The sequence below is a fragment of the Pinus tabuliformis genome, chromosome 9, assembly GCF_031772625.1.
Source record: "Pinus tabuliformis cultivar Carrire ecotype Pingquan chromosome 9, CPIR1, whole genome shotgun sequence".
Lineage (NCBI taxonomy): Eukaryota > Viridiplantae > Streptophyta > Pinopsida > Pinales > Pinaceae > Pinus > Pinus tabuliformis.
Window position 1 is genome coordinate 2,024,694,529 of NC_142307.1, and position 15,428 is coordinate 2,024,709,956.

Below are 15,428 nucleotides of genomic sequence, written 5' to 3' on the forward strand. Positions count from 1 at the left end.
TGCAGTGATCAAAGAGATGGAAGTAGGCGGAGTTACCTCTGGTATCTTGTACAACGTATTGCCCAAAGTAATAATCACAGAGTGAAGTCCAAACTCATACACAACATGCCTCTTCCACAAGATTGGTTATCCTAATAATACATCACCAACTTCAAGAGGGTAAGCATCACATAGTACCTCGTCTGTGAAGGGCTTGATATTGTAGGGAAGACAAAACTGTTGGCTCACACAGAGATCTTGTCCTTGGTGAATCCACCCATTGGTGTATGGTTGTGGATGTGTTGTCAGTAAGCCTAGTTGCTTCACGACTGTAGATGAAATGACATTATTTTTTCTCCCATTGTTGACAATGAACTGTAGCAGAGAACCCTTCACCCACATCTGTGAGTGGAAGAGGTGTTCCCCCTCCTCTGGATCTTCAGGCTCATTCTTTTGGATCTTGGTGGTGGCCACGGTGGCACTGAGCTATGTATCAATGATTTTCTTCCCTTTTTCATTCCCCTTGTTTGGTTTTGACTCAGAGTTAGAACACGCATCTGATTCAGAAGCCTTCAACTCAGCCACCAGTGACTACTTGGCCCAACACTCACTTGTGTTGTGAGTGGAGTGCTTATGGAACACACAACCTTTTCATGTTTCCTTCTTTGTCTTCGTGGTGTTTTTATTTGCTTGAGGCTTTAGAAAATTGTCCTTGGTCACCTTGCCTTGGCTTTTCCCTTTGATCTATAGTTTTGGGGTGCCTTTCCCTTGCTTCAGATTCACAGATCCAAAGTCTCGCTTCTTATCTTTAAACTTCTGCTCAATATTGACAGCATATCAGTCCACCATGCCGAGCGAGGAGATGTTCAGGAACTCCATCCCATCCTAGATGTACCTGTGTAGGCAGTTGCGATACTTGAGTACAAAATGTCACTCAGAGTCCTTGATACCCAACTTTGTGTGAAGGGTATGGAAAACGTTGGTAAAATTTGGCATGTCTTGGTCCCTTCCCTGCCATAGCATGGTCCACTTTATGTATTTATCCTTATAGCTCCCTACCGAGTAGTACTGCTCTGTGATGGAATCCTGAAATGAATTCCAAGTGGGTGTGGCTGAAAATAGTGAATATGTACTTTTTTCCTTCTTCTCATAGTAGGTTTCCCAATAGTCCTTGATGTGGGGGGCAACTTTGAGAAGTGAAAAAGTAATATTTTCCCGACTGGAAAAATCATGAAAAAAAATTATCCTTCTAGCATAATTAACCATTTATCTACGACATCTGCATATATTTGACCTTCAAATATGGGGACATCAAATTTAACTTGTACCTTAAAGGGTGTGGCACTTCCAGAGTAGTTGTTGGAAGATGATGTTTCACCCTTGGGTAGTCGCTGAAGGATCTGGGAAATGTTTTCCATCATTGCATTCCTCTATCACTTGAGGGCTTCTTTAAGCAATATTTTGAAAGGATCTCCTGCCTCCTCATCTTTCTTCTCTTTCTCCATGAGAGGCCATCGAGATTTGCGAGGCTGGTCTTGCAAAGGTTTGACTAGTTCGAACCCTAACTCCTTATATCCCGACCTCGGTAGGGACATGCAAAGAAAAATAGAGAAAGAGAAGACCACTCTGATACCACTTATCCAAACATAAAAATGAATGCAACAAATTATAGATATATCCATAAATACAGAGATACAACATAAATAAAACATCATTTCATTAATATCAAATATTGAAATATTCTTACAAGAAAAATGGAAATAAAACTAGCTCGGGCGATGGTAGCTTATCTCTAAGAAGAGATGTAATGGCTACATGTCTCTGAACTATGTTACAATGACTCTCAAGGGACTATTTATTATTTAACAACAAGTGAAAACCCTAAACAACAAAAACCCTAACCCCAAGAGATGGTACGCGAAGAGTTTGTGGGCCCCATTAGGGTTAGTTGGGCTACCAACTTCCTGGGGTCGTTACTTGGTCATATTATCTCTATTTTCCGCAGATGATACCTTGTTGGAAAGATCTCTCCAACTACTATAGGATTTGTGACAGGGCTTAGCCTATGGTGTTGTGCAAGAAATCATTTTTGCGGATAGAAATGATCCCTCTAGTCCTATGTGAGGATCTAGCAACTACAAAAGACAAGTACATGCAACCTTTCCTAATTCTTACTAGAAAATGAAAAAGAGGATAGATCTCCTACCTCTCTCTGATGCTAATACCCTTGATGTTGACATTGACTCTTTGAATTCCAAGCTCACGATCTCCTATTTCCTGGTGTAGATGAGTTCCTGCAAGAAAGATCAAACGGAGACAATAAAACTATGGAAAGCATAACATTTTCTAATACAAATTATGTAAAATATCAAGGAGCATTACAATAAATGGACAATAATTGACACATTTATCGAAAGAAAACATATATTTTATTATTAATAGATGAAAAGGGAGCATTACAACCAATGAAGCCTTGATATTGGAAGCCTCTTTCAAGTGAGATTCCAAGTCTAAGCCTTAACCTTCAAACACCTTTTCTCCTTTACAAATGGGCATCATTTGGGAACAATTCATCACTAGGATGGAAACAAACCAACCAACAAGAAACCATTAGTGGATGGTGGGAAATTCATTTATAGTGAAGGAGAGGGAGTTGAGGATCCATGAAAAGAGGGAGGATTTCCACATCTCAAGGGAGAGATCCATGGAAATAGGATCAAGAGCCAGGAATGGGAGGTCTCGTTCCAATATTCATCTACTTGAAACCACATCGTTTTTCTCAATATTTCTAGTAAGAGAAGCTTCTCCTCCATTTTGGGAAAAACTGCCTAAAGAGGACCAGTGTGGATTTTCCTGATAAAAGTAGTGCTCATAGCACTAGACATGTGTAATGTTGGAGGTTACCAGCATAGATTTGCCTAATAAAAGTAGAGTTGGGCTTGAAAAACAAGGTTTTTGACAAACTCTTCCGAATTCTTTCAACGCAAGTTTTCTTCCTTTTATTCAGGGATGTTCTAAACATGTCTCATGGTGAATACATTGTTTGTGACAACTTTCATCACTTGCAACACTTGTGGCATCAGCGACACAAAGTGCGACACTTCCATATTCGAGACTGGCAGTGCGACAAAATATTGTATCACATATGGCCATGGGCCTACTGCGAACCTTAAAAAAACGTTGTTTATGGGGCCAAAACTGCTTTGGAAGTTTAGGACCCGAAAAACTACCAAAAATAGTAAATACTGTAATAAACAAGGAAACTGATTGTTACAGGGAAAAGTGTCTATGCAGAACTGCTAATCCCACTAAGGCTGGTAGCTACCTTAGAAACAAACAAAGTAAAACTACTTTCGTTTTCCTTTATGAAAGATAGATGAGAGAAGAATAAAAGAGACCAACCTCTGTCTTGCGCTTGGTTCTTTGTTCGATTCCTCTCTCTTCTGATAGTCCTTTGCTACTTTCTTTCTTGTATACCCATCTTCACAGAGTACTTGTAGAATCAAAGTAGCATAACACTATATGAGAACATGGATCTATTATCATAAACAATCTAGGATCAGATGTAAATTGACCATACAAATGCATAAAACATAAATCACAGAAGAGTATGGAGGAAAACTTGAATAGCTTTATTGATAATCAAGAAAGAGCCAAGAGAGTTACAACCAATTGTTCTAACCCAGCATCATCCTCTCAGCAAGAAGCCCTTATTCACCTCATGAAAAGCTTAGATCACCCAACACTATGATATTGCACCAATAAACCAACAGCACTTCCGTACAAGATACAAAATTCTAGCCTCTGGATCTTTGGGATGAGGGATCCATATATAGATGTCTACAAGGGAGGTGAGTCAGCTTTTGAGATTTGATTAGTGTCTCCCCTCTGATAGTTCTTGATTCCACTTGGAGATTGATGATCTCTTACTCATCCCTGGTCGAATTCAAAGAGGCAAGTGTCACAAGAGAAGTTTCTGGAAGATTCCATGCTTCTCCACCTTGCGGATTGACCCTGCCATTTGTCCATTCTCGCCCATCACACCCCATAGAAGGGATTTTTGAAATGAAACGCACCTACTGTGTGTATTTAGGTGGGATGCAATGCACTTTGCCTATGGAGCAGGTGAAATGGTCCAGTTTTGACCAGTTCTGAGTAGTTTTTCATGGAGAACTTCTGGGAGATGCTGTAATCAGTTGACCTTGTTCTTTTAGGGGTTGGAAAAACACCTTTAGGGACTTAGGAGCCCTTGGTTTATGGACATTTTATGCTTGGGGTTGCAGTGCCCAAAAATGTCTATAACAGTTGCCCCCTAAAGCATGAGGTCGTTAATCTTTTGATGTCGGGTGAAATGCTTTATCATGAGGATCCGAAGTTCTTTCAAGCTGGAAGGAGACCTGTAATAAGATACAATACAATACATTATCTTCATAATATTTTCATGATCTAGCTGAGGCGAGCATTCCCATGCTCAGCTTTATAAATTCATTTTTCGTGTACATGAGACAGACAATCGTCTGAGTGTAGACTAATGATTCTGGTAGAGCCATCATCCCTTAGATTGGATGATTATCTGTGCAGCAAAGATGTACATTTGATGTCTTAATTTTCCTGAATATATATCGCAACCTGGATGGATGAAACTAGATCCGAGGTCTTCAATCTCGTTCGATCTTCACTCAAAGTACAAGTCGATCCATGTGAGAGATGTTATGGAGTCGAACATGGAAAGAAATCACCTGATTACCAGCCAATGATGTAAGTTGTTAACAGGTGCGAGAGGAATCACCGATAATGATAATGATTCTCAAGGTACTGCAGTACAATTCACATGGTGTGAATAAGGAACTTGGCGTTGAACACCACGTAAAATCTTTTGGTCGAAGGCCATTGATGTAAACCTGTCGCCGGAAGTGAGAAACTTGCCATTGAGGTATGCAAGCTTCAAAGTACTGAAAGGGTTGTTCCTAGATCACCTTCTTGGATAATGAGCTGATGTCGACAAGAAGTGATCTGTCATAGGAGGGCATTAATGAATCCCACATCAATGACACAGAATGGAGCAAATGATTTTAATGGAGGTGAAAACGATCTGGTGATATAAGGTTCAGGGTGGCGGTCATGAAAGAATGAAGCGTAAATGTATTGCAATGGGTGAGACACAGGTGAATTCTCTTAGTGACTTCTCTTGAACATACCGGCGACACTGACATGATGGATCGGTAGCATTAACCCCAAATGTGGATGGTGTGATGGAACCATGGTGATGTGACCAGTGAATGAAACAACCCAACCCGACTTGGATGTGGAGTGGAAGTGTCATGTTCAAGAGCGACTTGCTACCAACAAAATTTTTCAAGTTTTCTTCCCAATTTTTCCCCAGTCATTGCTGACCAGTACCTATTTATTTTTGTCAAGCTTGAGGAGGATAACATATGCTTGTTCTATAATTTTCCCTTCGGGCAAACCCATCGCTATGTTTTAACGAGCCTAGCGATAGTGAAACTCGTTCTTGTTTGTTATGGACAAGTTTGTCGCTATTAGGTTTTAACGAGTTTAACGACAAAGATAACTCGGTCCTTTTCAATTTTAGAGAGTCTGAAAAGGGACGTAAAGGAAACTCCAAAAAACCTTTTTCATCATCTAGTCCCTTAGGTCCGAAAAAGTATAAAACAATATAGAGGGGATGAATTTTCGATACCTTTAACGAGCTAAACAAAACAAGTGCTCAATATTTTTGTGTAATAATCCCTGAGGTCCAAAAAGATTAAAATCTAAAGGAGGGATAGCACTTCCGGTCACTTTAACGAGCTGGAGAGGCCAATGGATCGACAATCTTTTCATATTTTACGAGTCAGTTGAAAAGAGCTTAAAGGAGACTCGTCTTTGAGGAACGAGTGATAAATTCGGGTAGCATCTGATTCCAGGTAAGGTTTGGAATTTTCCTATCATGGCAGTGTCACAAGGATGGCTAACAAGATCACTCTTCGCAGTTGTTCCTCAAAAGGGGTAAACAATCAAGTGGAGGTGAATGATCGGCCAATACAAAGTGGAGGTGATGATGGGAACACGACCAAGGCTTCAAAGGCTGAAGTACTACATTCACAATGGTTATTTACCAGAAATTGGTTCATTTTTTAATGAGCTTAAATGCTGGGGGAAAAATTTGCTAATTGCTTATGTTTATTTTTTAACGAGCATGAAGTCTGAGTTAAAACTGATCGATCCAATCGTATAATAAGAATGTCTCATCTAAAAACGGAATTATTCCAAAGATTTGCCCCGCATCCTTTCTTTATGAAAGTTAGGAAATGACCAATCCTACGAGTTTGAAGGGTTAGAGGACCTACAAATTTAAAAAAAAAATGATCGCTCTTCGCTTGCATGCCAAAAGGTTTGCATGCCCCCAAGTATAAAATAGAGTTTCGAGATTACCCCTCAATTTGCAGACAAAACATTTGTTTTATCAGGAAAGGCTTACCTCTTTCAGGTTACCAAAGATTGTTCTATCCGTGTCACAAACAAAACACTTCTTCGGTGATGTCTACCGAAATAGACAAAGGCGAGTGGCGCAGACGCCTCCACCCACATAACTTTGACGAGGGAATCTTATTCCAGTCTAACCCCCTTTTCCAATTACGGACGGGAGTGTCAGACTAGTCATATATCTCTCGCGGAAACCTACCCTATACCTGAAGTTTTCCTGTCGAAGCAGACCAGGGTGCATGCCCCCTAGGTTTCATTCATGTCCCCGAATCACTCGCGCTCATCAGGAGGACGGACTGGGGATTGATGAGACATTCCTTGCATGAAAAGACCATTCAGGGCTAGTGTATGACTATTTGCTATGTGTGAACCAGGAAATGAAAGCTGGTCTACGAGCTTGACCACTCTTCCTTCGTGCAGAAACACATTACTCTAAAGAGTGATGAGACAATGGCTCCCATGCAATAAATATAGTCTCGTCCAAGGAGTAGATTATAATCCAGGGCTCCTTGGACTACCATTACGTTCAGGTGAACTGTTTTCCCTCTCAATGTTATGGCCACATCGGGAAGGATCCCTAATGGTCGACTGGTTCCTTTGTCAAAGCCTGTTAGATTTCTCATCTCAGGCAAAAGCGATGGCGAACCAAGCGCTTTCCAAGCAGTCAAGGAAAGGATACTCATAGAAGCCCCTTCATCTATGATGGTACCGGCCATGACCATTCTATATATTTGAGTAATGATTCGAAATGGTACACTAGCTGGTAAACGGGGTCTGCCTAGTTGATTCTAGTCGAAGGAAACAACCAGGTTTCTTGGAGGTGCGACCGAATAGACGGCCGGATATGACTCTGAAGAACTTCCTTCCTACGGTAAAGGAATGGGTAGACTGCCCCCATGTTCTTCGGAGTATGTGCTTACGAAAAGAATTTGGACAGTGTCATCCTTGTTCTCTTCGATGAGTGTATCATATGAAGATGGAACCTCTGAAGGCAAGACCAGGTCAACTGCCGCCTCGACCTTTTGACTTTCGTGTAGTGTGGATTCAGATGGTTTTTCTTCAATGATAGATACTTCGGCCAACCACAAGGGCGTGTCAGCCGGATTTTCAACTAGTGACGGACTCGGCAAGAGTTTTTTATATCCAAGAGGAAGCCGTAACGGTGAAACCGAACGATCGTCCAAAACTCTTTTAACCTCGTCTAAGAAGGGACAACGGTGGACGGCATGATCGCCTTCACACAGTTTACAAGGAAATTTACATTTTCTTTTTTGTCCAGGGGCTTCACTTTCACTAGTTGACGGTGTACTTTCAACATGATCATCAGAGGTTGATGACACCGGATTGTGCAAACGAGGAGACCAGTCCCTTAAGATCCGAGGGATGAAAGGAAAATCTCGATGAAAGTGGTCTCCCTTGCAAATGACACATGGCAATTTAGGCCTGTTCGGTGCAGTGTGTGGATTTTCGCTAGACGATGCTTGGTTTCCCCTTTTCGCCTTTGGCTCCTTCTTCTTATTTTCTTTCTTCTTCTTTTCCTTCTTCTTCTCAGGTACTTGATTTTTGGCTTTACCAGCTTCATCAAGCGAAGATGAAAGAGGAGAGGAAGAATTGGACGAAGTAGAGGGTTGGGGGGTGACTCTGGAATCGTTTAGTTACTGACTTGATTGTTCAAGAATCACGATGTTTTGAACGACGGAGGTTGAGAAGAGCCATACGGGCAAGTCGATTGTCAATCTTGGAAGTGACAATGTGGCCATATGGGGTGCACCAACATCTCCCCAAGAGGAGAAGGGACTAGGATTTCCTCCAAGGGGAACTCCTTGGTTGGTGGACTCCATTTTCTCAACCTAAGACCAATGTAGGAAAGGTGATAATTGTTCCATTTAAAATAAATTTTAGATGCTTTGACACAACTTGTTTTTTCAATTTTTAAGAGTTGAGAAAAAACAAAAGATGACTCTAGTCGCCTTCGATATTTAATGAGCCTGAAGTGACAAGTGCTTAGATGGACCTTTTCCGTTAAGGATTCTGAAAAGGAACGAAAGGGACTGCTCTGGAAATCTAGATAGAGGGATTACCAAACCAATCGCAAAATTGCAGAATACTTTTTACGATACGGCAATCAATCTTCCCGAATGCTGTGTTCAGTGCATTGCGATCGATAGGGCGGCAGACATAGCTTCCTATGGATAAAGGATAAATCCTATTGTGGTCTCCCAAAATATACTCGATGGTATGTGGGAGCACAAGTCCGTACTGGCACTTATCGTCTCAAAGTGGAGGAATCACCCAACCAACAGTGAAAACAACAGTTACCAGGCTTTACGACGCCGGAATACGTCTCTAGCCTAGACTTCTAGATGTTGTGCGTTAGGTCCCAAAGCATTGTTAGATTCATTAAATTTATTTTATAGTTGATCTTGCTTAAGAAATTTTCCTTTCAGGTTCACCACATGATGTAGATGTACAATTCCTAAAATGCAATCTAAGATGATAAACAATCGTTTTATCTTCTTTGTGCAATGAAAATCCTAGCTACTAAGGAAAGAGAGACAGTATTATTTCAACAAAGAGCAAAGAGCACACACTATATGCACTATCCTAAATCAAACCAATAAAACAGTCTAAATGCAAATGCACATGCATGTATTTGTTTTCAGCCTTCTTAATATGTGAATGATAAAAAGAAAGCTAATGCGCAAATCTAAATTATTTTTCAAAACGACAATTACTAACAAGTTTCTTTTCAAAATCAAAATGAATACAATGACAACACTTTGCGATTTGAAAATGAAAACTTGCTTTCGACACTAGAAAAACTACCAATTCAGATCAAATACAAGAGTAATAGGGTAATCGACTATCAAGAACAATCAGGTCCTCTTCTATGACTGAAAACGACACTTGCGACACTTTCAAATCAAGAAACGACAGTACAATTACGTTACTTCTTTGTAAAGGAGAACTGAAAATGACTCAAAAAATACATAAAAACATTTACAGTCCTTTGCACAATTGAGGCAGAATAACAGTAAGGAAAGGGGTTTAAAACAGAGGTGTACTGACTACAGGCAGCAAAAACTCCTGAATAGATCTGAAAAGAGTGAACACATAAACCAAAATTCAGGAACAAGGCCTTGTCTGATCAGTGCACCTGTAACACAGTGAAAATGAAATGCAACACACCTACTACACACGGGAAGTGCGCTGAATTTGAGGTTCACAGAACAGACAATGCGTTGGACCAGGGACGAGACTTTGATTGGGTTTCGGGTCACAGTTTGCAGTTCAGTTCAGGGATTTTGGCCGAGCAAGTGGTAATCAGTAAATCAATCACAGGGGTAGATCTAAGGAGGTTACTAGAGCCACCACAAGGGCAATTAGAGAGCTTGTAAATTAGTTGTTTAAATCATAAACAAAACCCGGAGATTGACTGAAGCAGCATTGATCTACTTTGCACTTGCATAGCTGTTGTGGGGAAAAATGCCTATGCAGGACGATCCTATCCACCTAAGGTGTGACAGTGCCTTAGCAACAAACGAGTACAGCTACACTGGTTTCTTCCTTTATGAAATGTGAAAGAAGAGAGATCAATAGACTTACAGGTGTCTTCCGTTTGTCCCTCGATCCGGTCTCTCTTCTCTTTGGGTGTTCACAGCTACTTGCCTTCTTGCTTATCCAGCTTCAACTTCCTGCAAGATCAAAAGAGAACAGCTACTTGTGACAAGAGAATAGCTACTTGAGACAAGAGAAGAACACTACACAAAGACAGATGTTCACATTCATAACTAGTTTAGGATTAGAAATAAACCAAATACACTAATACATTCATACATCAAAATACATCAGCATATAGGAGAAACCAAGATAGCTTTATTGATGAATAACAAGGTTCAGGAAGAGATACAACCCAGAGGACTCCAGTCCAGCATCTCCTTCCCAGCAAATGGAATTCCTATCTTCAGCCCCTTCAAAGCATTAAGCACCCAATGATTCCAGTCTCAAACCAACAGCAATTCTTTGCAATAACAAAATTCCAGCCCCTAGATCTCATGGAGGAGAGATCCATATATAGATGTTTGGAGAGAGGATGAGTCAGCTTGAGATCTGACTAGTGTCCTCTCCCTCTGTCAGTTCTTGAGTCCACTTGGAGGTTCTTGCTTCCACTTGGAGATTTGGAACCTCTTACTCATCACCAGTCGAATTCCCTGAGGCAAGTGTCATTTTGGAAGCTTCCTGGGTTTTGACACCTTGATAAATGAGCTTGCCACATGTCCATTCTCGTTCAGCGCAGGTAGCCAGTGTTGGCCTTGACATTCAGCGCAAACAGCTAGTGTAGCCACTGAAATGATCCTGAATTGACTTGTTTTTGAGCAGTTTCTGGTGGAGAACTTCTGTGAATTGCTGTGGTTTGTTAGCCTTGTTCCTCTAGGGGTAGGAACAACATGTTTAGGGACTTTGGATCCCTTAGATTATGGACATTTCATGCTCAATGCTGTAAGGCACAAAAATTTCTATAACAATTTCCCCCTAAAGTATGAGGTTGTTTATCGGGTGAAATGCTTTATCAGGGGGATCCGAAGTTCATCCAATGCTGGGAGGAGACCTGTAATAAGATACAATACAATACATTATTTTTCATACTGCTTTCATGATCTAGCTGAGGTGGGCATTCCCATGCTCAGCTTTATAAATTCATTTTTCTGTACATAGAACAGACAATCGTCTGATGGTAGACTGATAATTTTGATGAAATTATCATCCTTTGAGTAGGATGATTATCTGCTGCAATGATGTACATGTCAATGTCTTTATCTTTCCTGAATATATATCGCAGCCCAGATGGATGAAACTAGATCTGGGGTCTTCAAACTCGTTCGATCTTCACTCTAAGTACAAGTCAATCCATGTGAGAAATGTTCTGAAGTCGAACATGGAAAGACATCGCTTGATTACCGGTCAATGATGTAAACCGTTAACAAGCGCGAGAGGAATCACCGATAATGATAATGACCCTCAAGGTATTGCAGTACAATTCACGTGGTGTGAATAAAGGACTTGGCGTCGAACACCACGCAAAATCTTTCGGTCTGTTATCACAAAACCAGTACTAGGGGCTGCAACCAAGCAAGGCTTCGTGTAACTGTTTCAGACCAGACTTTAGACTAGGAATTAGCCTTCCTAATCAGAGAGGGCTCTCTCACAGGCTTTTGATAGGAAATTAATCACAACAACAGAGGGCTAACTCTTCATACATTTATATAAATATAGCTGGTTGGATACATATCAAATAAGTATTCATTGGGCTATGGAGTCTCTCACATCTAATAGACAAAAGCACAGTCATTTCATGGAAGTCAAGGCTCTTTGCATTAGCTGTTCAAGCATGCTTCACCAAAACATAGCTTGCTGAATACACAGGAAGTCAGAGCATATGATTATGAATTCTGAGTGATTGCATTACAACAAGACTATAAAATAACATAAAGTATAAAACACCATCATTATATTTGAACATGACAATCCATCGAGAATCTTGAGAAGAGAATAACACTGTTTTACTATTACTGTCAAAAAGGTCTTACAATGGCCCAAAACAACTCTGTTTTTCTATAAAATATCCAACCCCTTCTACATTCTCCTCTGATCCCTTTATAGGCAAACAAACTTATCCACCTCGAGCTTCCTCCTCCAGCATGAGGGGAGCCTCGAAGGTGGCTATTCACTATCCCTATCTAGTGCCTAACTAATTTATTAATTACAACATATCTAAACTGAAATCACAAATGGTTTTCATTTAATCAAAATCCTAAATCTTTGCTCCTTGTCGCATGATGCTTTTCTAGCTCTTGACACATGTCCTTTAGCTGTTTAGGTTGAAGTATCTTTGAAGGAGAGTACACAGAACGAACTAGCTTTGGATTCTAGTTACGTGTATGCTTATTAATTGATCAAGAAGAATGCTCTGTTTTCACGGTCTTTGTTTCCCACATTCTCCCAAAGTATAGCAGCCTGTTCCCAAATCTTTTAATAACCCCAGACATGGAATGCTGCCATGTTTCAGATGTGCTGTAAGTGATATTAATAGACAGGTGCTTCTCTTCCTCAACTCCCGCTCACAGTATCACACTAGCTGCTCTGCACTTTAAAATCATCACCTACAGCAGTTTCGTAGCGCGCTACGAAACTGCTGTGTGATTTAAATAAACCACAGTCTTCCTTTAAACTTCTCACAAAATTGAATAGCTGATGTTGCCAATCTTCAGTTTCACCTATGCTATGCTGAGATTCAGAATCACATTCCCTATAACATGAACCTCCAATAGATGAACCAACTACAATTGATGAGACCACCATGATTTTACCATCCCACTGACTCAACACAGCGTGATATAAGCTAAAACAGATCAAGTTTGCTAGAGATATGCTATCTGCATAAGTGTGATGGGGAGGTATCTGAAACCCATCAAGCAAAGGATGTAATCCATTGTTTTCAGCCCGGGCTATTTGGATGGGTACAAGACAAATAAGTTGACAGATCCAGTTTCCAGAAACATCAATGTTAAACAGATGGTACAAACCATGGTTGCCATGACGAGCAATGGCATTATCTTTCCCAAATTGCATGGTATCAAAATGTGGTTTATATATATTTGCATCATTGAATCGAACCTGAATGGCTGCATTGGTTGATGATGCAATTGCTAATCGAAGCTTATAAAGACTGTTTTGTTCCACACCTCTTAGCTGGAATTTTATTTGCCATGCTGCGGGACGAAAGCTTCCATCATTTTCAAACCTGCATGTGTGTGCAAAGCACCAATCTCTTCTCCAGTCACTAGTCCCAACTGTATATATCAAATCGTTGTCTTTGAAGATTTCAGAATATCTTTCCCAAAGGCCATATTGCCGGAACCTTTCAGGATGATTGAGAAATAGTTTGTTGATGTGGCAAGGCTTGGGATCTGGAATGAAAAATTCTGCAGCAGTGCGATCTGGTAAACCTATCTCCCATATAGTAGGGCCATCTCTTGGGGGCTCATAGATCAAAATCCCAACATCTATCCTACAACCTGAATATATGTTAATCAAGCCTTCTTTCATATAGTCACCAAGAACACCCAGCACCCAACCATAGAGATTGTAGGTACCAGGGCAAACATTTTCTATAGAGAAAAGCCCATTCTCATCAGCTTGACTCCAAAATTGGTAGCTCTTACTCTCTTTTTGCCAAGAGCCCTTTTCCCCAGGTGTGGACAATCCCAGAAAAGCAAAACGAGCAAGGTGAACATCCTCAACAGCATATTTATCATGTACTAACAGTGGTCCAGTAATATATCCTCGTTTTGGTCTCTTTCTAAATAATGGAGATTCAGGCCACCCATAAGGCCAACTTTGTACCTCCTTTATCATCTGTAACTTTGCATCTTGCCACAAGGAGAATGGGTGAGCCTCTCTTGATGAAGAATTAAGATAAATGAAGACTGGGCCAAAAACCTTTTGCCACGCTTCTCCAGAACGAAACTTAGGACATAGCTCTTCACCCGCATAATGAGCACTATGAAACATTGCAAGCGATGTTGGCCCAACATGGGATGTCAAGTTTTGTTTTATTGGACCTCCATTACGAAATTCATCGTTAGGAGTGATGACCCAGAACCCAACCATGGGATCAAAGCTGATCCATCCATGGACTCTGTTCTCCCTATTGTCACATGAGTACTGGTACTTATCATCTACCTCGCCTTGAAGGCTAGGGTTCCCAGGATTTGAGAGAAAAACTGCTTCAGGATATGTAAGTATGTTGCATCTGTTTGGCATCCGATCATCCGGGGATGGCATCAATCTTTGCTCGTTATCAGCAATTGCCATGTAGTGAAATCTGTCTTTCCTCAATTTGTATGTAACACGAGTTTGATTGAGATTGAAATCTGGCCACCCCGTTGGACGCTCATATATCGCATAGGTGTAAAACCCACTGCTCCCTCGAAGCAAAACAAACCTTTTGTCTATATTTAATGGCACCATCTTCCAACTGCTTGAAGAATTGTATGGCCTGAGGAAAGAGACTTCAACCTTATCCTTGTTAGCCTTGACCACTTTAAAAAATATCGCACTTGGCACATCAAACGTATCCTTCCCTCCTGGCTCGTTCCAATTGAGATCCCAGTATCCTCTGTTCGTTTCTTTGTTGAGAATTTCAAGCAAATTGTCAAGCCCTCCATAACGTATGCCTGTAATTATCCCCACTAGTTTTGATATGGTGACTCGCACAATTCCATTATCTAATGCAATGTGAGCACCCTGATCCACAAAATACACATCGCCCCCCTAACACTTCCGCTACAGAGTGCAGAACTAATAGCATACTTATCAAAAGTGTGATAAATGTAATCTAATGTAGCGCAAGTCTTCTGAGAGCCATGGTTCTTGGAATATTTACAATCTCCCTCTGAATTTAACTTGTGCTTTGGTAATTCTTTAAACTCCAAAACTTCTGTGGCTGGAAATCACCAACATCTTCAGCGATATTATCCAAGGAAATGTTCTTCAAAAAGGACATGGCATCACCTAGCATGTAAACTTTGAGCTCAAATTCTGATGAAGCCTTGCTTACAGCTTGAGAAGTTTCTTGGTCGCCAGCTGGAGCATGTAACCGGCACGTTACCACGTTTGTAGAAGACAATATCTAAATAATACCATCCACCTTGACAAAGGAAATTCATCTATTTCGAACTCTGCCATTTGCGCCATCCTTCTTTTATTTCTATTTAATGCGCACTCACCCTTTTAACGACACCAGTTAACCTAAAACCAGCTCTTGTGCCACTAATAATGGCGGCCTTGTAGCATATAAAACTACTCGACACTTGGCATTAATCACCGCATTTGAAAAGAGCACTTTCATGTCTTCAATATATGCATTAATAATGAACCAACATGCTCGATAATACTCAAGA

At 40.7% G+C, this 15,428-nt stretch overlaps 1 protein-coding gene across 1 annotated transcript; it reads right to left on the bottom strand.

Moving 5' to 3' along the window:
- Positions 1-12,419: 12,419 nt before the first annotated feature.
- LOC149157200 (putative rhamnogalacturonate lyase B) lies at positions 12,420-15,222 on the bottom strand. Its single transcript, XM_089445013.1, has 3 exons — positions 15,169-15,222; positions 12,703-14,799; positions 12,420-12,518 (listed from the first exon to the last, which is right to left on the bottom strand). Exons 1-3 carry the CDS (start codon positions 15,220-15,222, stop codon positions 12,420-12,422), a joined length of 2,250 nt encoding a protein of 749 aa, XP_089301139.1.
- Positions 15,223-15,428: the final 206 nt, after the last annotated feature.